The sequence below is a fragment of the Macaca thibetana genome, chromosome 12 (assembly GCF_024542745.1).
Source record: "Macaca thibetana thibetana isolate TM-01 chromosome 12, ASM2454274v1, whole genome shotgun sequence".
Taxonomy (NCBI): domain Eukaryota; kingdom Metazoa; phylum Chordata; class Mammalia; order Primates; family Cercopithecidae; genus Macaca; species Macaca thibetana.
Window position 1 is genome coordinate 81,797,793 of NC_065589.1, and position 24,870 is coordinate 81,822,662.

The 24,870-nt window shown below is 38.9% G+C and overlaps 1 protein-coding gene and 1 long non-coding RNA gene across 3 annotated transcripts in view; one reads left to right on the plus strand and one right to left on the minus strand.

The window, feature by feature from the left end:
- The first annotated feature begins 1,407 nt into the window (after window positions 1-1,407).
- Window positions 1,408-23,625, plus strand: LOC126932953 (uncharacterized). Its single transcript, XR_007718387.1, has 2 exons — window positions 1,408-1,648; window positions 22,925-23,625. It is a non-coding gene; the product is annotated as an uncharacterized LOC126932953 (long non-coding RNA).
- The window catches only part of TANK (TRAF family member associated NFKB activator), an 898,382-nt gene continuing 883,796 nt past the window's right edge, over window positions 10,285-24,870 (minus strand). For both annotated transcript variants that reach the window (XM_050752276.1, XM_050752275.1), the window contains 4 exons: window positions 22,416-22,492; window positions 21,666-21,781; window positions 14,878-15,458; window positions 10,285-11,105 (listed from right to left, as the gene is read on the minus strand). In XM_050752276.1, the coding sequence (XP_050608233.1) occupies window positions 10,929-11,105; window positions 14,878-15,458; window positions 21,666-21,781; window positions 22,416-22,492 (951 nt within the window). In that variant the 3' untranslated portion in view covers window positions 10,285-10,928. The remainder of the gene's footprint in view (window positions 11,106-14,877; window positions 15,459-21,665; window positions 21,782-22,415; window positions 22,493-24,870) is intronic.

The following is a 24,870-nucleotide window of genomic DNA, read 5'->3' on the forward strand; positions in this document are numbered from 1 at the left end:
GACCAGGAAGTGTTAAAGTTGTTAGACGCTTCATTTATTAAATAATTTGTGGGTATTTTCAGTTGTCATATCTAGAGTCATGGGGTTTGCTTATTTTTTTTAATTAGCAATCCAAAACAATGCTACTGCAATTTAACAATTCATCACATAATCTTGGGCTCTTCAGTTCAGCTGCTAATGTTAGATAATTCAGATTGTTATTTTGATCTGTTTATAAATGATTTTGGTTGCAATGTGCTGTGAGGAGAACTGCAGCCCAGGCAGATGATCTTTCTCTTATTTCCTGCATTGCTCAGGATGGTTGAGGGGCCTTCCAAAAAATGCATTTGAGGAGTTAAGTTTAGCATCTAGCAAAAGCAAATGAGTGATGGGGCAGGGGGCACTAATAATAACTTGTTTTATTATCATCACTTATTTAACGTCATTATTAATTTACATTTCCTGTCTGTTCGGAAAACTGAGGGAGGGTCTCTTTGCCAAACTACATTTTGTTGGAATCCTCCATTTCTCTGATTTTCTGGGACGTTAGAAAGTACCGTCTTCCCTCTTCTTGAAAGAATCGGCCAACCATCAGAAAATTTAAGAGACTCCTAAACATCCCTTTTCTTTCCTCTTTCTTTCCTCAGCCCTCTTCCCCTCCCATCTTGATATTTAAATCAATTTGTTGGGGGGGGAGGGGGGAAGAACAAGAGTTAAACCCACCTCAGGCAGCAGAAGTGGAACACATTAATCCTGACGTAGTTAACCTAAGAGAAAAATAGATTTTGTTTTCCTTTTTTAGTCGCTAGCTTTATTAGATTTCTCACTCTCACAGATTATCCGAAGACTACCCATTGATTGATCGCCCGTAGAGCTGCATTTGGTGTAAAGAAAAAACTCACAGCTTTATTGGCTCTCAGGAGACAAAACAAACAGAACAAGATATTCATATTAATGCAAACAATGCAACAAATGAGGGGAAGAATCGCCCGGCTGAAGCGAGGCCCGGCGCGGCCACGGCCGGGGGGCTGAGAAGGGCCTGGGTGCCTCTCGCCCGGAAGCCGAGGTTTCCCGGCCTCCCCCCACCCCGGGCGCCGAGAGCAGTCGGTCCCCCCGGCCTCCCGCCGGCAAAGGGGCCCTGGGGCCCAGGCGCGCGGCCCCAGCGTGGCGGCAGGCGGCCCAGGCCATCGCCGGCGCCTGGAGGAGGCCTCCAGTCCAGGCCTCAGGGAAGGGCCTGCCTCGCTCGGCCCCTCAACGCCCCGCCGTGTGGCACTGGAAGGGACCTAAAAGCCCTCCTGGCTTTCTCCTTTCCTCTTCCCCTCGCTTCCCAGGGGCCCAAGGCCGGCATCTCAGTTTCCCTTTCCGGCAGGGTCAGGGGTGAGAGGGAGGAATTCTTAGATGTCACCTCCTCACCCGCCTGGAGGCGGCGGCTAGAGAGACGCCGGGGCACCCTGAAGGGGAGGAAGCGGTGTGCCACGAATTCTCTCTCTTAAATGCTCGCGTTATCACGGAGGAGACTTTATAAACACTTTAAACACAACACCAACCATTTTATCAGCAAAAGCGAGGGGAGGGGGGCGTACAGTAAATGCTGAGAGATGTTCAAGAAGCCCCGAGACGTTCCCTGCGGAAGGAGAACGGAAGAAAGAAAATTCCGGACGGAAAAAGAGTAAATATTAACTCCACACCTAACCACTTCCCCAGCCCCAAATTAGGAGAGAATCTGCTAAGATTCAACTCCATATCTAGATCGTCAATGTGATGTTAAAAATAGGGTTGCCAAATATTGCATGGGGCATTCTTAGAGTAAAAAAATGGTTATCTACCTGAAATTCAAAAAATTTAACTGGGCATCCTGTATTTTTATTGGCTAAATCTGTCTATTCTAACTAAAAAATATTCTGCTGAAGAAACCATACAAGAAGGCAGGCTCATTGTCTGATGTAATGAGGTTATTGGGGACATGTTTAATGGAACCTTGCCTGGAAAAAGAAATTGAGTTTCTCCTACAGCATACTTTTGTAAGCACATGGTAGGGTGGAGGAGGAAGAAATGACTGAAGCGACTTGGAAATGTCCTTACATTATATTTGAGGAGGAACTGGCAGTCATTGTTGCCACTTCACTAGGAAATGGAGCCGGGTTCCCTTCCTAAGGTTGGCAGACTGGGTCTGGCCCACAGAAACCCTCCATCCCTGGCCGATAGAGCGTACCCTAGCATGTCTCCAAGTGGAATGTCAGTTACAGTGGTTCCCATGCCGGCATTAGTGCGTATATTTTTCCTAAACCTTGACTATGGAGCCACGTTACCCATTGGTATTTAGTTTATTTTGGAAAAAAGTTGCGAACTTTAAAGGCAAAGTCTGCTTTGAAATGTATGAAAGGCTTTAACTTAGAAATAGATCTCATGAAAGAGGGTCTTGCAGATGCTGAAAGAAAAGGCTTTTGCAATGTCAATAGTAAAACCTCAGGAAAAACGCAACAAAACAGTGGGTCTTTGCATATTGAAGTGTGTGTGAGAGGGTGAGGAGTCAGAAAGCTGCCTTTCTGGAGGAAGCCTGCTGCTTGCATTGCTTCCCCAGCCCCAGTCAGAGAGAGCTTTTTCAAGCAAGCTTTATCACCCTTACTGATACTTTGGATCCCCAGTGAGCTAGCCTTCCTTTTAAGCCAGTTGCTTGAAGTGGTCTGAATACACCCACACAGGATGCCCCTTTATCACTGGTGGGTAGAGCTATTTAACAGCTGCAAATGGAGAAACTATTTGTCTAATGAGTGCTGTTTTCAGAGTTGATTCACCAACACTCTCAGGGGAAGATAATATAAGGCCGAGACCTCCTGCTGAGCTGCACAGCCATCTCCAGACAGTGAAGGCCAAATGAAGTATTTGGTTGGTTTAGAGAATGTTTTAGTTCCAGATCGATAGTTTTAGAAAATACATAAGCTCACTTCCAGTTCATGCTGGTTAGCTATTTTTTTTTTCCCCCAGACAAACTCTAACCTAGAATTCACAGTTAAAAAACTTAGCACTGTAGTTTGGCAGTTATGGTAAGTTTAACTCCATACTCTAGAGGTACAAATCATTTTTTATCTTCTCTCATGTTAGTTTGTGTCTACAAAAATATGTTCCATGACTTGCTCTTCCCTCATTGGAGCAGGCCAGAGAGATGCTCAACACCCAGTGAGTTAAGGTGCCTCTTCTCCAAGCAGAAATGGACTGGGGCCCTTGTTAGAGTGGTGATAAATTGACAACATTAATTGATTGATTGACTGATTGATTAAGATGGAGTCTGGCTTTGTTCCCCAGGCTGGAGTGCAGTGGCGTGATCTCAGCTCACTGCAGCCTCTACCTCCCAGGTTCAAGCGATTCTCCTGCCTTGGTCTCCCGAGTAGCTGGGACTACAAGCATGCACCACCACACCCAGCTAATTTTTGTATTTTTAGTAGAGATAGGGTTTCACCACGTTGGCCAGGCTAGTCTCGAACTCCTGAACTCAGGTGATCCGCCTGCCTTGGCTTCCCAAAGTGCTGGGATTACAGGCGTGAGCCACCTCACCTGACCGACAACCTTTAAATAATAAACCCCACTCCAGTGTCAGGTAATGTCAGGCCCCCTCCTCTCTCTGTGGTTCATTCTTTTGTGTAAAAAGACTTTGGGTAGGACTCAGGCATCCTCTGAAACAAAGTACAAAGTCAGTGAAAAACTATATTTTATTTGAGGTAGGGGCTGGTCATGGAAAAAACAATAGATTGAAAAAGACAGGAGAGCTTGAGTTGAGTTCCAACTATTTGAGTAGGTGTGATAGACTCATTTATTCTCTTTAGATACAGTGGGGTATTTTTTGTTTATTGTTTGTTTTGTCCACACAAAAAGAAAGCTGAATTAGGCAGTCTTTAATATTTTCTTATTTTATTTATTTATTTATTTTTTTGAGACAGAGTTTCACTCTTGTTGCCCAGGCTGGAGTGCAATGGCGTGATCTTGGCTCACCGCAACCTCCGCCTCCCAGGTTCAAGCGATTCTCCTGCCTCACCCTCCCTAGTAGCTGGGAGTACAGGCATATGCCACCATGCCCGGCTAATTTTTTATTTTTAGTAGAGACAGGGTTTCTCCATCTCTTGGTCAGGCTGGTCTTGAACTCCTGACCTCAGGTGATCTACCTGCCTCGGCCTCCCAAAGTGCTGGAATTACAGGTGTGAGCCACCACGCCCGACCAATATTTTCTTATTTTAAAAACAACTATTTCTTGAATTATTTTAAAGTGAGAAGTCATTATTTGTACACTCCTTCCAAAGGATATTAACAATAGCCATTATGCTTTATTATTCAAAACAAGTTTTTCCTAATAAGCTCTAAACAACAAAGGACACATGGGCAAGTGCCAGGATATCCAGGCCTTCTAGATTCCAAAGGGACATTCAACCATGGGAGATGGGTTAAACGCCAAAGGGTTGCATAATCAAGTGCAGATTCTCTGGAGATGTGTGAGTGACTTTGAGACAGACATAACCCTGTATAGGCAAGAGAAGGGGATAACATGTTTGAGAACTTCCTTCAGTCCTATTATGGGATTGATACTTCAGAAAAAAGAGCACTACAGTAAGATGAAAGCTACAGCTATGCAGTAAGTAAACGTGGCATAATCATTCTGAATATTCTAGTGCTTGGTGCACTTTAAAGTGTGTGAATTCATCCATGAGGAGCTCTGAGGATGGAGGAAGTTGGCAATCTAGGAACTGGTTCTAGAAATGACCCAAGAAACTTGCTTCTTTGTATTTTTTCGGTGATAGAAGGTGATGTTTCTTTTAATTTGAGGCCTTCTTCAACTGTAAGCTCCCACAATCTTTCGCTAAACAGACTTCATTCACATTCTGAATCTGGTTTTTGTCTCACACATATTAAATTTTACAAAACAGAAAGAAACAATAGAGCTTATTAGGAAAAACTTGTTTTGAATAGTAAATTAAGCATAATGGAAATAGGCACATGTTTTAGCACAATTTTTTCCCCTTTTATACCAATTGAACATTTACATCTTTTTCAAAGTGCTATGATTTTCCCCTTAAGTCTTAAGCTGGCACCACCCACTTTCAACAAATGAGACTTATATCACTTGTATCTACTGAGAGAAATCATTGTAATACTGTGGATTCCAAATGCACAGCCTTCCAAAAAAGAGTTTTACTCAGTCACCCCTAAACTGTATTAATCAAATCAATGTGGCATTCTAAGAATCCAAAGAACTACCTAATTTCAAAGACAGTGTAAATCAACTGGCAGCTCTGACTGATTTCAAATTATGCCCTGTTTTCAGAGACTGGAAACCTGTACATTCAGAGGTACACCTGACTACATGGTGTGTTATTAAGAGATATGCCCCAGGTGGAGGAATCTTCAAAGCCAATATATTTTCTTTATAACTGGTGTCAAATTGATGTATATATTAAAAAATCTTGGAAAATGATCTCAAAAAGGAAGTAACAGCCCAATGAGCCATATGTTCAGGGAACCTAACAGGTTTCCATTGGGACCAAATTTCACTTCACCTTTTTGTCCTTATGTGCAAATAAAAACTTATCTGTAAATACACCGTTAAAACAGTCATGCAAATTTGTGAGGTCTGTAGATTGAGAGGAAATTACACTAAGCCTATAAAAACCAAGTTATTGGAAAATAAATAATTTGGTGAGATACATAACGACATGGAATTGAACTACATTTATTTGAGCTCTACAGATTCACAGCTTTAGAGAGACATTACTTCTATAGAATTGGTTAATGAAGCAAAGGCTGGTGAATAGTTAATAAATTGCTTAATTTTGATGCTGATGGAACATCTGAATCTCCACGTTTACATGAATAAATATAAAGTTAAAATTTGTTTTGCTGTTAGATAGGTTGCTATTTTAACAGATTCAGACACAAGGGAATTTTCCAAATGCCAGCTAATACTGCAGCACCGGAAAGTCTGTAATACACCAAGGGCAGAGGCCTGCTTAGTAGTTTTCCGAAGAGTGGAAAGCAGAAAACATTAACATTTACTTACACAAAATCCTTTATGTAACTCTTCTAAGATTTTTCAACTTAAAAACTTTAAAACATTTTGTATGATTTTAGTAGATCTGAAGTTTGCATTCAGCTACTCTATTGGTATGCCTGGGCATATTCTAAAAGGAAAAATGATTCATTCTGGGCACTTGTATAGTTTTTCACATGACTAGAATCAATGAGGATGGTATAAAAATACCAAAATTTACTCATTTTAATTTCATTTTTGTGTACTTTTATCATATTACAAAGCAGAATAATATAAATGAAACCTTTGTGTATATATGACTGAGCTTTAGCAAACCTTATTTTAAATTGACTTTTTAAAAAGGACTAATGGTGTGTAAAGTTATGCAAAGGTAAGGGTCAGTAGAAGAAACAATTACACTGCACAGGTATTTGGTTACTCTGGCGGTCCATCCACGGCTTACGGGAAAGGAAGTTTTATGATGTTTATAAGGATAGTTTATGTAAACCGTAACAGTAAAAATATTTTAATGGTAGGAATAAAAGTGTCCTTTCAGCGCAACAATCAGATTTTACGGTCAAAAAGTAACGGGAGGTTGTATCAAATCTCAGGTCCCCGCCTGCATCAACAGGTTCCAAAGGCTTCTTTCAGCAGACTCGGGTTCCGATGGACTCTGTCGGAGGGGCGGCCAGGGCACTGCTGTTTTTGACCAGCTTCTCTCAGGCCAGAGTATAGAACAGAGCGGCCAGGCGGGGAGCTGGGCCTCTGGATCTGCTCCTGGCCCCATCTACCCCCGCAGTCTCCGCAGCAGTGGGGAGCGCGGCCCGCTTCTTTCCAGGACCTTCTGTCCCCGCCACGGCCTTTCGAGGGAACTCTCGAGGCGCAGACGGCCCCTTAGTAAAGTCTTGGGGTCAGGAGGTCAGGCCTTGGAAGCCCAGCTAATGTTAAGGCCCTTTATGTGTCTTCGCAGCGATCATTTAAACCGTGGACCGGTCGCTCTACTGAAAGAGTGTCTTCAGGGGTCTAAGGGCCGCAGCGCGGGAAGCGTTGCAGGGGGGTGCTGACCTCGCCGACTCGCCGCAGGCCAGCAGGGCGCGGCCGCTGCAGGGCGGGTTGGGGGCGCCTGGAGGCCTCGGGGTGGCGGCCTCGCTGGGGCGGGGCAGGGCAGGGGATCTGCGGTCAGTCCTGGAACCCTTCTTGGCCTTTGTGGCCCTGCCACTCTTTCCAGCCTTGACTGTCCCTAGCCCTTTCTGAATTCGCCTGGACTCCCACTCGCACTCGCTGGCCGACGCGTTAGATTCACCAGAAAGCGAGTGGGCGTGAGAACGGGGCTCTTCGGCCTGTTCCCCAAGACGTGGATCCTGGATGGCGGGTCCTCGCCCCACCGCCCCGGGGAGTGGGCGCGCGGCGCCGACCGAGCCCTCAGGCGAACCCGCGCGGGGCCGCGCTCCGCCGGGCCGGCTCGGAGGGCCGCGCGGGGGCTCCCGGCCCGCTAGGGACTCACTAGCGGTGGCTGTGTTCCACTCGCCAGCGGCGGGAAGGACGCGCGGGAAAGCGAGGGAGCAGGAAGCGGGTGGCGACGGCGGCGCGGGGCCCGCTGGAAAGGAGGGAGCGCCGCAGGCGGGAGGAGGGAGCGCGGAGGAGGGAAGCCGGGAGGAAGGAGGGAGCGCGGCAGGCAGGCGGAGGGAGGGCTGATTAGCATGCAGCAGCGCTCGCGCGCCCGGCTCCATTGTTTTAACACCTCCCCTCTCCTCCGCGCCAATCTGTCACCGTTCAGCAGGCGAACGCTGCTGCCTCAAATGCTGCTCTTCTCAAATGAGACGGATAATTAGTTGCCCCGCACGAATGCCGCACTCTTCTCACCCCTGATTGCTATCACCTTCTTGCTCCTGGCAGTTTTGACACCTCGTAATCAGCCTGCTGCTTTTCTCTTTTCTTCCCGACTTCTGCTTCCCTCCCCCCGCTTTCCTTCCTAGTTTATTTATTTATTTATTTATTTATTTATTATTTTAAATGCAATCCCGGTGCCTATTTGGGCGAGTCCTCCGCCGAGTTAACCTTCCGCGTATACATGTGTGCATTTATCTGTATATGGGAAATTGGGTGCCTGTGCGTGAGCGGGGGGCGGGCTGGCAGTTTTGCGGGAAACACTGCTTCCACGCCGAGAGAACTCGCTTCTCCTAAAGATATTTTTGGGAAGGGAGGAGTTGCGGAGAGGGACGGGAGGGGAGAGTTGGGGAGACCTCAATTAATGCTTTAAAGATCTCTTAGAAATTAACAAACTGGGGAGTCTTGGAATCTGCTGTCAGAAGCGTGTTTTCCCCTCTCTCCTCTAACAAGCACTGACAGTCTAATTACTGTAGCTACAAGCAGCTGTCGAGGCAGCAGCCGGGGAGAGGAGGCGCCACAGGCTGGGCGCACCCGGCCGGCCCCTGCGCCCAGCCGAACCGCCGAAGCGCGGCCCGACGTGGGGAGGATGGAGAGGGGCAAGGCCCCGCGCCGGAGAGCCCCGGCGAGCCAAAGGCGGGTCGGCGAGCCGGCGGACACGCTTATTGTTTCCTAAACTCTTTACCTTGAAGGTTAAAAGATGTGAAGAAAGGAGGGGACGAAGAGTGGGAAGAAAATCTTATAAGCTTCCATCCACCCCTTTTCTACCTCCTCGAGCTCTCCCTCCCTCCGTGTTGGTAAAATAACCACGCAACCCGGGGCTGAGGGGGCGGGGTGAGCCAGGCTGGAGTGTAAGAAAGCAGATGTCCCCGCTGGCAGCAGCCTCAGCCTCCGGGGAAAGCTGCACCGGGGGGGCCCTCCCGAGGACATTCACCTCCCACTTCTCAGGCATCCCGCTCACAACTGCCTCGCCTCGGCGGGGGTGGTTTTTTCAGACTCGGCGTTTCGCGTGTGCAGCTTTTTTACCTGGGAGCTGTTCTTACCCGGCCACGCTTAGCAGATGCCAAAAGCCAGCAGCCCCTGCACGACTCAGTCAAGAGACAGAGGGAGAGACCTGGCGGGTGCCCACTCCACCTTTAGAGCGGTGGCCCGCGCTTCCTATGTAGAGCAGGGCGGGGGCTGCTCTCCAGGCCGCCTCTCCTGTGGCCCCAAAGGGTCTCTGTCCCTCACAACGTGGAGCTTAGGGTGCCGCTGGAACGCAAAAGAAAACCGAGTTTGCTAGTCCTGCTAAAAGTGGTGGGGGCGGGGAAAGGATGGGCTGGGGAGGAAGGTCAGTAGTACACTCTGAGTCACTTTCTGGGCCATAGACTTTCCTGTGGTTGTCAGCAAGCACTTAGTAGATGTCAACTGTGTTGAGAGGAAGTCTTCCCATCTAGAAAAGGACAGGGGAAAAAAAGAATCCCCTTTCACGAGATAGGTACAGTGGTATATTCTGGCTGGTACACGCTGGGAAGTTTTTATTTTTAATTTTGTGTGCGTGTGCGTGTGTGTGTGCGTGCGTGTGTGGAGAGGGGAGGCTGGGTGGGCGGGAGGTGGGGGAAGGGAAGAAACTTGGATAATTGTCTAGGCATTTCCATTCAGCCCTAGTGGCAATGAAAGAAAGATGTACATGCCTCAGAACCTTTCGCAGTGAATACCTAATAATTGCTGTCACCTTGGTGAGGAAGATGTCAATATGATGTGCTTGGCACTGGGAGAAGTCGAGGCACCACTCTCATTCTTCCACAAGTTAAGGTTCTTCACTGGGGCACAGAGGTCTGCTCAAATTCCCCCACCCCACACCCTCCAGTTTAAAGCACTTGCTTCAAGAAGGCTTAAATTTTTGAGGGTTGCAAATCAATGCTTACTTCATAAAATGGAAGCCATGACTTAAACACTTTTAAGAATCAGGGGAAAAGAGACACCTAAAAGGCGAGAATCATAGGGAATAAAAATGAAAGGGAAGTCTCATTTTAAACAAGTTTTGCAGCCTTCTGAATTTGGTATCCACTCTCTCAAATGTCTTTCAGTGGCTATCAATCAGGCCGCTAACAATGAATAACAAATTTCTCAACAAGAATATGAACATTTCTAATCTAAGTTAACAAATATGGATAGTCCTTGTAGGGTTTTATATTTGCTCCCATTAAAAACAAATGTTTCTTTAGAAAGTTTAGTTTGAAAAATAATTCTAAAATTCAAAGTGATTCACTAATTGTCAATAAATGCCACCAAATCTGGTCATCACCTTTCTACTAGGTTACTGAAAAGAAAACAAGAATTTTATAAACTTCCCTAAAAATGTGATTCCTTCCTTTTTTTTTTTATATCAAGAACAAAGGACACACTACTGATCACAACATAAGTACCTCTTAATATTTAATTTCATCATGTAGCTATACACATAGTAAAATTAAAGCCATGTATATTATTTTAAAAATCTTAAGTGTTTAAATAATTCTACCAGTTGTTTTATCACTGGACAAGAAATGTATTAGGTTTGATATTTACAAAGATGTTTATGTTGTCTGCTATTTTCTATTATAGGTTTATTTAAAGAATATCACCTATAGCATAAATAAATTTTTCAATAAAAACAAACTAAGAAAACCCTAGAAACATTTGACATCACCAAATTCAACAGCTCTCACTAGAAATCCAAGCAATAAACTTAGATATTTGAAATAAACATAAATTATGATTATATAACTAAGTCACATATATAATTTTGAATTATAGTAATAGCACTGTAAACATGAATACAAAGGATTGCAGTTTTATGCAGTTTTTTTTTGTTTTTCTTCTTTTAGGCTTATTTCTCCTTGAAAGAATAGAATGATCTTTTAAAAAAATGAAAGAGTTATACAGTAAATCTAGAAAACAATTCAAATAGCTGTGAAACTAGATTTTCCTATAAATGATCTTGAATTTAGTTTACAATCAAGTATTTATAGTATTACAAACCCCAAATCATCACATAGAACTTGGTATGTCTGTTTTCAAATGTGTCTTAAGTCTCTCCATTGAAGTGTGAATTAAGATGCCGAAGGAAATCCCCTCTGGATGTAATGGATGGTGGGAAAACTGCTTGACAGAATTCACATACTCGAGGTATATGCAGTTCTGAGTCTGTGCCACTTAGTACCACCGAGTCACTGTTTTGATTAGGAAAGGGCTTCCAAATGGGCTGCAGGAAACAAACAAAAATATCTGTTACTTATGTTTAAATTCAAATAGCACTGGACTTCAAATTTGAATTTTTGAATGAGTTATGTATGAGCATATATATTTAATTCCCTAATATAAAAGCAAATTACTTTTCCATGAAGTTAGCATGAGGACATGACTCAATTCTTGGTTTCATAAAAGGGACAACTAAACTTTGATTAAAAGCCACTTGGGACACACACTTATGCATTTTATCATATTTAAAAAGACTGCAGCTTTAGCATGCAATTTTTAATACCCAATGATCACAACGTGAGTAGTTTTGGAACAATAGTTAATACTCTGGTCTTTTAAATTAAATTCTGTCTTTTATTTTTTACAATAAAAACCTTAACTTATAGGGGCTTTATTACACAGTACACAAGACATGATGTGTGTGTGCATTGCGTCTTACTCAAAATCAATTTCACTATTGTTTATAAGCAAATACAGTGAATACATCATACATGAATCAGCATTATTTTGATTTTTAAAAAGAAAATTTTCCTTTTAAACTACTGAACAAATTTCACTGATCAGTTATCTTTTATTTGTTTTTAAAAATGCAAATACTTAATCATTCAACAAAATCTAACACATGCAGTGTTTTGACTTCTTACTTTGCTTCTGTTATATAATAGGTAGTTTGGCCTTACTCATTCTTGTGGCTGAATAAAGTGAAACTTGTCAATAGTTGCCTGGTTAAAGAATTATGGCAAGTCATAATCTAATAGAACCACCTCCACTATAACCAGCACATAAATACCCTTTCATAACTGCATTTATTCTTTTTTTTTTTTAAACTTCTAGAAGGACAAGAAATAGCATTTGGCTTAATAATAGCTACACAATAGATGTTTGTTAACTGGAAAATATTTCCCTGAATTGTGTAAAACAAATTATTTTTTAAAATTTCTTTCTTATGTGGACACAGGTAAATTACTCTGACACAACTAAATTCTGGTATTTTAATCACCTCATAAAGTCAAATTTAAAAAGACCCCTTATCCTCCTATTACTAATATGTTTTTAAAGTCACACAGCCTAGTCTAGCACCTGACAAGTGTTACTGTTATTTCCCCTAACTTCTTTCATTCTGGTTAACCAATCATTTACATAAACAGTATATTACCGATTGAAGCATTTGGGTTTCACGACATCACTGTCTTCTTATAAACAGTTTACTGGACAGCTGTGTACAATTGGTATAAATATACAACGTCTGTCTAGGCACCCAGATACATTCAAATATCAGTATGGAGGACTTATAATAATGCTGACTCAATTCCTTTCATAAGAAATGTCAATTTTATTACAAAAATAGTAATATTTAAAACAAATGTTATAAAATTTAAGGTAAAATAACTTTCTTTGGAAAAACTTCTTTGGTAAAAGTAGTAAAAACTGTGAGCATACAAGCAAAAATCTAGTTAGAGTTAACTTGAGTCTAATTTTAATGTTTTCAGTTTTAAACAAAAAAGTACAAATCACTGTAATGGGAAATTGATATGGCCAGAAATAAAAGATTATTAAAGATAGTCCTTATTTATATAAAATAGCAAGAAATTAAATCAGAAGCAATTTAGCTTCTAAATTTGGTAAGCCAATCTTCTGCTCCCAATTTACCTATTAAGTCCATATTCATTTTTCTCTATTAAGAACTTTTAGTTCAGATTTGATCTCTTCATAGAATTTAGTTGGGATCCCACTCACTGACTCAGCAAAGTAAAAAAGAAAATCACATAGAACAATAATAATCTGATACACTTTAGTCTTGGTTATGATAGCTGAATATATAAAATAGATGTTTAGTAGTAATGATTGATATAAAGTAAAATTTTTAAATATGCAGCCAAAAATTTCACTTCTCTTTGTTACTATCTACAAACAACTCAGGATTAAAAAAATTATTATTATTATTATTATTATTATTATTTTGAGACAGGGTCTTGCTCGTCACCCAGGCTGAAGTGTGGTGGCACCATCACAGCTCACTGCAACCTCGAACTACCTAGCTCAAGCAATCCTCCCACCTCAGCTTCCCAAGTAGCTGGAGACAATAGGCGCATGCCACCACAACCAGCTACAAATATCTATATATCTATATGTATTTGTAGAGACAAGTTCTCACTGTGTTGCCCAGGCTGGTCTCAAATTCCTAGGCTCAGTCAATCCTCCTGCCTCAGCCTCCCAAAGTGCTGGGATTATAGGCATGAACCACCGTACCTGGCCCAACTCAGGAATTTTGTACTTATACTAGCTTGTATAATACTAGCTTTATTAATACAAATAAAATAGCTTAAAATGTTTTTTAAAAAACTCACTTTAAGAAATATTCTTTCCATCCTAAACTGTAACATGGTCTTCAAAACAAACTAATTTCTTTGCTTTTTCTGCCAAAATATCAATTATCTAACCTTATGCCCCATGTCTTGTGACAACTCAACACTAATTCTCCTGAATTTTTTAAGCTGAATACTTTTCCATCAAGTTGTAATCACATACCAGCTGTTTCCCTTGCTGTAGTATAGAAAGCAAATGTACAATGCAGGGTGCCATCTACTGAAACATGAATGCACAGACTAGTAAAAGAACAAGCAAGACATATAATAGAGAAAAAAGTAACAAGCATTAGAACTGATGCACTTCACAGCTCCACAGGAATTCTACTTGCAATAAATGAAATTGTTTAATTTGTTTCATTTAGTAGCAACTATAACAGAGACTATGATGTGAAATAAAGTATAATGAACAAGAACCTAAGTGAGGTTATAATTAAAACTTATTGTCAGCCATGCCTAGTTTTTCCCACTACTAAAATATACCACAGCTTGACAACTGCCTTCTTTGCATGCTGATTTAAGTCTATAACCTATAAGTGTACTTAAAGCAAAAGGGTATTAACAACTTAAAAAAAAAAAAAATCTCAAGGCAAAGAGAAATCAGACAAATGTTTGCAAGTTACATAGACATTTACATCAATCTATTTTCATAAGCTTCTGTTTTTTGTAAAAATTTTATAGTTTTCATTTGCTTTCAGACATTAAACTTTTTTTTTAACTAAAAGAATCATTCTGTGATGGAACTTGAATCTAAAAGGGAGGGCAGGAGTGGTTTGGGGGACATAAGTCTGTGAGATTTAGAAACATTAAATAAAATATCTGATATCATACACATGCAGAGACTATTTTAAAAATATACTAGGCTACATGTTCATTTCCAGATTAGCAACCAAAACCAAAACTAAACCCTACAGATCTACGTACTATATAACTGAGGATATAGTAGAAGTATTCATTGAAAGATAGTTCACTTATGTTGATAAATAGGAATGTAAGATGCAATTATTTACATAAGATCGTGAATTCTTATAAAGATGAATATGATATACAGAAACTATTAAATAAAACAGCATTTGTTTCACACTATGAAATTTAATAATCTTATTAATCCTGAGTAAACAAGCTTTGAATAAGGAACTAAGAAAGTGACACCACAATAGATACGGATAAGGCTTAACATGAATTTTTAAATGACATAAATTCTAAGATACTTTACAATAGTTTTACCATATTCAGCTTTTCTAATTTCATGTCATTTATTATAGGACTTGTTTTTCTGAAACCCCTAACTTTGGCTAGACGGTAGTTTAAAAAGGATGTCAGATAACGTAAAAGAGATGCATATCTGTCCATGTATGGCAAAATGTGTGTTCACACATAATAATATATTTGTTAACGCAAAACAGTTACCTGCTGTGGTCCTCGGATAGCTTTTCCTGGGGAATCAAGTGAGGGAAAAGGTGCATCAGATGGGTCCAGAAGTGGGAAGGTATTTACATATAATGCATTATGGTCTCCAGGTGGCAAACACGCAGCTCTATCCAGAGTTGTCCTGATACAAGTGTTTACAAGATTTGAGGGCTTTGTTTTGTCAGTTGTTTTAAGGTTTTGTATAGCTGAAGCTATGGGGTCAATTCCCTGAATTTCAAATAAAGTTTCTTCTGTTTTAACAAAGTTCCCTGGGTTGTCTCTGAACTCCGTATTAAATTTCTCTTGGCACATTGCCTCAGACGTGGCAGGACTAAGGATGCCGGGTCTCTCTGGAGTGCTATGTAAGAAAGTCGAGTCATTGTCCATAGGTGGAAACTTGACATTGAATTTAGAAAGTGATTCAAAAGAGGTGTCTTCCTCATCTCTGCACAGTCCTCTTGGTGTGACACATGTGATGGATGGTGCACCTCTATTTATATCATCTTTAGCCTGAGGCTTAAACAGCGCCTCTTGTTTATCTGTTTTATCCGTACACTGTATAGGCACAGAGCACTGTGTCTCTGCAGGGAGAAGAACACAAAAGAGAAACAGTCACATTCAAATCATTAAAAAAAAAATCTGTTCAATCAGCTTTGGACAGATTATTATTATTTTTTCTATTGGTTTTTATAGCAAATGAAGACAACTGGGATTTTAAAATGTGCTACCATCTTACACAGAGTATTAGCAGTCTCCAGCGGGTGAACTGAAACACAGCTTACTAGTTGCAATTTAACTACTTTGTCTTTTCCTAGGTCTTCTGCTGTAAGCTTTGCATCTTGTTCAGTTACACTGCTCCAAGCTTAAAAACATTTGCTTGTAGTGTATACATTTAAACATTTTTGTCAGTAACGGAAGCTATAACTGTGTTTGCTTAGACAAATAAGTTGTTAAAAGGGAAAATCTTACTAGGTATATCTAAAATTAGGTCATTTATTATTGTCACTGTCTAACTAAGTATATCACTAATCAGTTTAGCCACTGTCTGCTGTCAATAATCCATGTGAAGACTGGTGGTTGCAGGAGTTGGGAAAAGGAAGACAGTGAAGGCAAAGGAAGGATGAAACATTGTGATGCATGTTAAGAAAACTGCGGATGAATAGATTATTTTCTCATCTTATATCTTTTTTTTAAAAAGACCTCTGTAAATAACAGGTAAATATCTGGTAGATGAAATAGCCTCTGTAGCTCATTTATCTAGAGCCACTTATCCAACAAATTCAGCTTTCTAGGACACAGTCAAAAGCTAGAAGGAAAGTAGAGCTTCTGAGGAGCCAGAATTAGAGCCACAAGGTTCATAGATACGTGAATTTTGTTCTTATTGTCATTTTAGATTTATTCTAACAAACCTGATGGTATTTCCCTAGCTCATAGCTGGTTTGAAACAAAAAATTAAAAGGGAATATGAGTTGCTAAAGGCAGACATAGATATCAACAGGAACTAAAAGCATAGGAAAAGACAGGAAAGACAAAAAAGCTGATACAAGAACTTTTAGAAAACACTACAGTCTAATACAGAGCCAATGAGTGCTCAATACAAAAAAACAATAATCAAAGTACTCTCCATCTTGATGATTCTGAGACACTAGAAAAAGCCAAATTAAACTCCACAACGTCCCTTAAAGAAGGCACTGAAGTTGGTAATGCATATATTTTAAGGATTGTCATCGGCACTGTTGAACATTCACAAATGGAGACATTACCAATGATGCAAATTTAGGTAGACAGGGTATACAGAACACAAGGTATACAAAGTGTCTGTACAGGTTAGTAGGCACTTAACAAACGTCACTTCCTTTATATTCCTTTGGTCTTGGCAGTCTCATGACACCTCTCTGTCTTTTGCCAAAGCACATTCCAATGTAATATATTTTTTTCTGTTTGGATATGTGTAGTATAATGCAACCAACTTCTCTGGTTCATCTTGTTGTACACCTACTGCCTCTCTTTATACCTCTCTTCATACCATCCTTTCTTACTGGATTATTATAACAGCCTTTAAACTGCTTCCTTGCCTCTAAATTTGTCTCATATCCAATCTGTTGTCTTCATTGCAACTTCCCCTCCATCCCTCGTTCTCAGAGTAGTTTTTCTAAAATACTAATCTGACCACGTTACCTTCCTAATAAAATCTTCTGATGGCTCTACAAGGCCCTCAGATCTCAAAAAAGGCTTATCGACTGTTCATTACTGGCCCCTGGTCACCTCTCCATGCTCATCTTTCACTCCATACTCTGGCTATAATGAACTTCGTATAGTTCCCCAAAATAGCCACACTCTCTTGTCTTTGCACCTTTGCACATGCTGTGCAGACTGCCTGAAGTGTCCCCTCCCATCACTCTTTGCCCAACTCTTATTTGTCCTTCACATCTTGGCTTGGACATAAGTTTCTCTGGATGACTCTCCCATGACTCTTGGATGCCCTGAGGACTGAAACACTCTGTTATATAGTTATGCGTTGCTTAACGATGGCACGTTTTGAGAAATGTATTCTTAGGCAATTTTGTCATTGTGCAAACATCACAGAGTGTACTTACAGAAACCTAGACAGTATAGTCTACTACACACCTACACTATACGGTATAGCCTATTGTTCTTAGGCTACAAACCTATACAACATGTTACTGTACTGAATACTGTAGGTAACACAATGGTATCTATTTCAACACTGAAAAGGTACAGTAAAAATACGGCATAAAAGATAAAAAATGGGTACGCCTATATAGAGCACTTACCATGAATGGAATTTGCAGGACTAGAGGTTGCTCTGAGTCAGTGAGTGAATGGTGAGTGAATGTGAAGGCCTAGGCCTAGTATTACTGTACATCACTGTAGACTTTATGAACACTATACACTTTGGTTACGCTAAATTTACACACACAAAAAAGTGTGATACAATGTAACAACAGCTACCTACAATGTCACTAGGGTGATATGAACTTTTTTTTTTTTTTTTTGAGACGGAGGTTTGCTCTTGTTGCCCAGGCTGGATGGAGTGCAATGGTGCGATCTCGGCTCACTGCAACCTCCACCTCCCAGGTTCAAGTGATTCTCTTGCCTCAGCCTCCAGAGTAGCTGGGATTACGGATATGAGTCACCATGCCCGGCTAATTTTATATTTTCAGTAGAGACGGGGTTTCTCCATGCTGGTCAGGCTGGTCTCGAACTCCCAGCCTCAGGTGATCTGCCCAGCTTAGCCTCCCAAAGTGCTGGGATTATAGGCGTGAGCCACTGTGCCTGGGCTGATATGAACTTTTAAGCCCCATTATAATCATATGGGGCCATGATTGTATATGCAATCTGTTGTTGACTGAAAATGTCATTTGGCACATGACTGTATTTCCAAGTATAACTCTCTTTCTCCCATTAAAGTAGGTTTTTTGAGGTCTTAAACTATGTTTTGTTTCCCTCTAACTCCAGACCCCTGCCCAGTGTCTGGCACGTAGTATGCCCCTAACAAACGAATTCTGAATGAATCTGTAATCTCTCCCTTACAGAGCCTACTATAATAATCAACATTTACCAGATATTCTGTGACTAGAAGTGCTATAGTAATTGTGACCAAGCTTAATTGTTTAGCTGGATTTCTTTAGCCTCTGAGGTTCTTAAAGTCCATTAACTCTCGAGTAGTCATTCTTCCTGGCAGTAGACTTGAAAGTGGCAGGAAAGTCAAGGAAACAGTACTGTCTTTGTAGATGACATTTGCTACTTGCAAATAACAAATCAGGAAAATCAACTGTTGAGGTAATCAGATTCTGTAACACCCGAAGAGGAGAGACTTATCAAATGATCTTCACAAGGAGAACAAGGTGAATGCTGAAGAATCTGCTACTGCTGCTAATGGCAATGACTATTAACATTAATAGCACTTCCACATGGCAAGCACTATTATAATAATTGTATGTACATTAATTCATATAATAAAGTAATCCTGAGGTAGGCACTATTATTATCCCCACTTTACATGTGAAGCAACTGGTTGGAGAGGTTAATTCAAAGGCCACACAACTATAATAGTAAGTGGCAGATCTGCCACTGGAACCCAGGCGATCTAACTCTAGATTTGTGCTCTGAACCATTATGCTAAATTGAACATGTTGGTTTCTAGATATAGAGAGAAGTCCCCAAATTGACAGAAATGTGCTTTGAATTATTTTTCCAGCAGTTGATCTATCCCGGCTGTGAACAAAACGTGGAGAAATCAAACAGCTCTAAAAAAACAGATATTTTCTTTCAGCAAAGCTAGCTGGCATAAAACTCAGCCACATTAAAATAATCTGAGTTAATCTGCTCAAGCAGTGAGAGTTATATCTATTAAAAAAAATTAAACCTTAGATTTCTAATGCTACTAGAAATCTAAGCTGAGACAACTTAAAACTCAAATGAGATGCATGAAAGCACTTGTCATCCTGACACCATATTGAGAAACATGATCAGGTGAGCAAATAGCTTTTCTATTTTGTCTATTTTAAGAATACTTAGTTTTGCAAGGAAAAAGTAAAATGGGAAACATTTTTAGATTTCCAAATTTTAAATATAGGCTATCCATTTAGTTACTTCTCAGTATAATTATTTTGTATATTGACAAAAGAAAAAGACCTCATGATTTTTTGTCACCCTGCTCATGGATGTTTGTTACCCTTAATCCTATATTCTTCTTTCCTAATCTCTACTGAAATTGGACACTCCTTTATGAACCAAACAGTACTTTATTTGAAGCTATGGATAAACATACATTTTGTTTATCATTTCTCAAGTCTATTGCCATATGTAGATGAGTAGAAAAAACAAAGTAATAATAAAAAGGAAATGTAAAAATTCTACTAACTCAGTATTTTCAAATGAATCATCTGGTTATTTAAAAGCAAACATCAAACTTTAATACAAAATAACACAGGGACAATACACATACCTTTTCCCAGATATATTATGCACATCATATTTGAAATAGTTCTTCTATATTTTTATACAGTATAGCATACATACTTGGAAACCATGAATAGGCATCTTTTCAAAAAATATTTTTTCCTTTCTCCTTTTGATATACTACTGTCAGAGGATAATATTTATTTTGGTTTCTCTTTGGACCCTAGCAAAACTTCACTAGAGTCTGTAGCACAAAATATTTTGAGAATAATATATTTATTATTTGTGACACTGTTAATATAAAGCATAAAAATAAAGCATCAGGAAGCAGTTTTAGTGGAGAAGAAATTGAAGTTAAACACTCAGTGTTCTAGTTGACAGATACATACTCAGATTTAGACCTGTGCAATTTAAAAATGGTCAAAGTATTAAGCCACTGATAATGAGGTAAGTTTTCTGTGTAACAAAGAATATATCACCATTACAATGCCTTGAAAAGATGTTGATGTTCAAAAAAGCATGTTTATGAATTCTAGGTACTACATCTCCATAGCTAGCATATTTTAAACAGAAATAATTCATTTACTTCAGAGGTACCTAGTGACTTTAGTCCATACAAAAGATCAATTTCTCATGAAAATGACAAAAATTCAGGTGAAGAAAAGAGTTGTTTTTGGGGAGGTGGGAGAAGGGAGAGAAAGAACCAAATTATATGTATCTACAAAGATTGTTTTGCTTCTGTAATACCACATTGTGTAACTTTTCTGAATATAAAATGGTAGTAGTAGCAAAAAGTGAATTTACACTATAAAATTATTTTAAATAGCCTAGATGTAAGAGCTGCAAGAAATGGAAAGTGATCTTTAATTAAAGGGGTGTTAGTCAGCAAGACTACATCTCTCAGAGTGAAAACTGTAAATCACATCCCTTGGGAATTGTCTACAGAATAGCTCAAATCACAAGGGTAAAGGAGAATTTATCATTATAAATGATCAGTTTACCTTCCTTTTGTTTGCAGAAGTGTTTGGTTGCCAGACCTAATCCCTTGTATTTTGCTATTCATATAGAACTACTGAAGCAAATACCAGGAAGCCAGTCTGGGGTTTTAGGAAAGGGTGGAGCATTTATAAAACATACTATAACACATGTGTAAAACAAACGTTCCTTCTAAGTTGTATTTTATACTAAATGTATATTTTGTGCATTAAACAGGAAATTTGAGTGTCACATTTTTATTCTTGAACCAAATGAGTTCAAAGAATTCTTGAGCCCAGGAGTTCAAGGCTGTAGTGCACCATCACGCCTATGAATAGCCACTGTACTCCAGTCTGGACAACATAGCAAGATCCTGTGTTTAATAAAAAAAAAAAAAAAAAAAAAAAACAGGAAAAAAACATCTATCCATAGTGTATGTAATGAACTTTCAGGCAGAACTTACAAACAAACCTGATGTTATAATTTTACTTAGCTCATATAATATGGTAGTATGGCTTCAAGGTCGCTTATTCACATAAGAGTTAATGTTTAATGAGTCCCCCAAACAACAACTGAAAACTTTCAGGGATATAGTCAATATTTATTTTGTATTTTTTAAGGTGGGATTTCTCATTAAGATAATTAGTAATTATGTCTTTCAATTCAATCTATATAGTACCATATACAACAAAGAAAAAAAACCCAACAAATACATATGTAATGCACTACAGAACTTACACAGCATGTACACATTCAAATATACGTGGATGAGGGGTAAATTACAGATGCTACACAATTAATAGGCATTCAAGAATATTTTCACATTCAAAAAGAAATCAATTTCAATCAATCAAATCAATATTACTGTAAATTAAATTAAATCTTACCAGTTGCAGTGTCTGGTATATTAAGTTTGCTTAAGTGGTCTTTCTGTGCTTTTGCTAGCATGCATATTCTATGAAATTCTTCTTTCAGATCCCAGAAAGTCTTCTCTATACTACCCCTAAAAAATAAAAATCAACATTTTAAAATGTAAAGCTATAATTTCCAAGTTTTTTAAATAATCAAACTTATGTAGTACCATTTTATGTGCCACAAAATATTTAAAAGTTAAAAAAAAATTTTTAATTCCTAGACAATATCCCAAAAACCAGCTTGTGTTTGTAGAGGGCCAGGCACAAAGTAAGTGATAAATTAAAAGTTTTAATGCATAAATATAGTATAGTCTAGCATATCTACTTATTCATATATACACTAATGCTGGCTGTCTTATTCTCACATTAGAAATTTCAATGCATTGACTTTTGTTCTCTGCAAACATCTTAAATAGAATATTAAATATTCCTCATTTTGGTAAAGTTCACATTAGGATCCATCCATATAAAGAAATATGGCCTTAACACTTGGTTTATTGAAATAGTAGAGCTTTAGAGAATTCAAGTTTTAGATCCAGCTCTGCTATTAACTGCATGACTTGTTTAGGTCATTTTTAACATGTAGGACTCTGGGGATGGTTACTTCCACTTATTCTAAAAGGCTATTTTTTTGCAATTGTTAAAGCTTAAAAATATATATATAAAATATATTTCAGTATTGAAAATTTTTAAGAGTTGGCAAAAAAAAGGATGTAGAACTACCTTTCATGGAGCAAAGGACTGCCAAGACTCCTTGCTGAAGTTTCTTTTCTAGGAGAAGAAACCTCTTGTCTTCTTACCTTAAAGATACAAAATGATTACTATTACTACTTTAAATTGCTTCCAAATTTAAATGAGATCAAGTAAAAAGAAAACACAAAGGAAAACTTATTTACCTTCCCTATTGAAAAATAACTTGAGACAGCTTATAGACCTATATGTAATATACAATTGATTTTTTTCTTTAAATGAGAAAAATCAATGAAAAAGGAAAATGAAGAAGGAAAGTCTGAAAAGATGAAATATTTCTGGCAACTTCAATTACTATTTCCAGTACTGGTAATTTAAGAAATTTCTCAAATTCAACTATTGATCAAAATTGCTGCTCTGTTCACCAAGCACTTCATATGCCCAGAAACTTAGGGGGAAATAAAATGTATGTGTTTACTTCTTTTGATATTCAGTAAAAATGGCCTATATATTTAAATTAATGTGTTTGTCTTGTGTTATAGATTCTTTGCTGAAGAATGCAGCTGTATTAAAGGAAGAAAGAAAACCAAGCTACGGCTCCTTATAATTCAACAAGCATTTAAAAGGTTTATAAAATGGTGCAATTATGTATTTAAGCTGCTTCAACACAAGTTCTTGCCTTTCACTCCCACCCTGTGGCTTACACTGGTATTACATCTATTCTGACATTTAAAAATCAACATTAAAGAACATGTTGTAATAATGTATTCTATGGCTTAAATATTTAAAAAATTTTACACCATACCTAGAAAGTGTTGTGTACTTTCTAAAGCTTATAAACTGACAAGTCCAGAGATCTGAAGAATCCTAATACCGAATCATAAGTTATAATTCATCCAAAATTGTATAGTTAAATTTCAAATCCAAACCAGTGGATATCTATCTTTAGTGACATTTAGATTTTATTTAATTAAGGTCATTATAGCTATTATAAATGGAAGACTTTACTTCATTGTGTCTTATCACTTAAGTACCTCACTCTTGCTTTTCAAAATATTTCTTTCAATTTCTTCAGTCTTATTTGTTCTCTAAGACAAAGACTTGATTTCAGTTTGTTTTTCTTAAAATTAGTATCTTCTTCAATTTATTTCCCAGTTTTTTCTAAATAAATACTTCAAATATATATAGAGTATTATTTTTATAGTATCTCAAAATTAGTAAAATAAAATCTTGCCAATACAAACAATTTGTGATTTTATACATTATATTGTCAGGCCAAAATAAAATAAAGATTATTTTGTTGCTGCATATCATGTGTTTGACAAACATTCAGGTCATATATTCTTCTGGATTAAAACTGCTGTACTGAGCTTTATAATGCAGTCACATCAGAAGATATTTTCACATTCACAGTTTTTTTTTAAAGTGGTAGACAAAGTTTTTCTATGGTGTTTTGTGCAGTAAGAACACTCAATGGATTTTAGTGTGGACTAGGAAGAAAGGCAACATTTTACAGCTAGCCAGCCAGTCAGAACACCACAAATATGAAACAAACTTTTCAAAGATTTTATCATTAAGTCTATATCAACAAAATCAGAGAAGAGGTATATTAGGAGAATACTTGGTCTGGCACAGTGGCTCATGCCTGTAATCCCAGCACTTTGGGAGACTGAGGTGGGTGGATCACGAGGTCAGGAGATTGAGACTATCCTGGCTAACACGGTGGAACCCCGTCTCTACTAAAAATACACAAAATTAGCCAGGCGTGGTGGCAGGTGCCTGTAGCCCCAGCTACTCAGGAGGCTGAGGCAGGAGAATGGCATGAACCTGGGAGGCGGAGCTTGCAGTGAGCTGAGATGGCGTCACTGCACTCCAGCCTGGGCAACAGCGTGAGACTGTCTCAGAAAAGAAGAAGAAGAAGAAAGAATACTTGTATTTGACAATTTAATATGGTCAAACAAACCATAAAATAAGTGATTAAATAGAATGACCTCCTTATAGTGAGCCAAGATTGTACCACTGCACTCCAGTCTGGGCAACATAGCAAGACTCTGTCTCAAAAAAAAAAAAAAAAAAAAAAAGAGTAATGCTCTGTAGTTTTAGGCTAAAACTGGAGATAGTTACAGAAAGTGGTAAAGACAGTGTTCTAAATTCCAAAGTCCTAACTTTGACGTAAACTAGGACTGATTGCTTCTGAGATTAAAGAAGTATTAAAAACTAATGGGGATGAAGAGGACTGAAGGAAAAGATAAGAAAAAAATGGCAAACCTTTGTCTCACTTGGTAAATAATTGATGCTAAATTCTGTGATGTTTAGATTTGATAACTAATGTGGGTGAATTTATCAAGAAAAGATTCCTTGGGTGTATTGGCAGGAGGTGAAGGAGGACTCCTTAAGGAATTCCTATGAAGTATCTAAACTAAGGTCTCCAGCTTCTTTGGGGTTAGAAACACAGCTCTGCTTACTATTATTTTTGTTTTTATTGTTA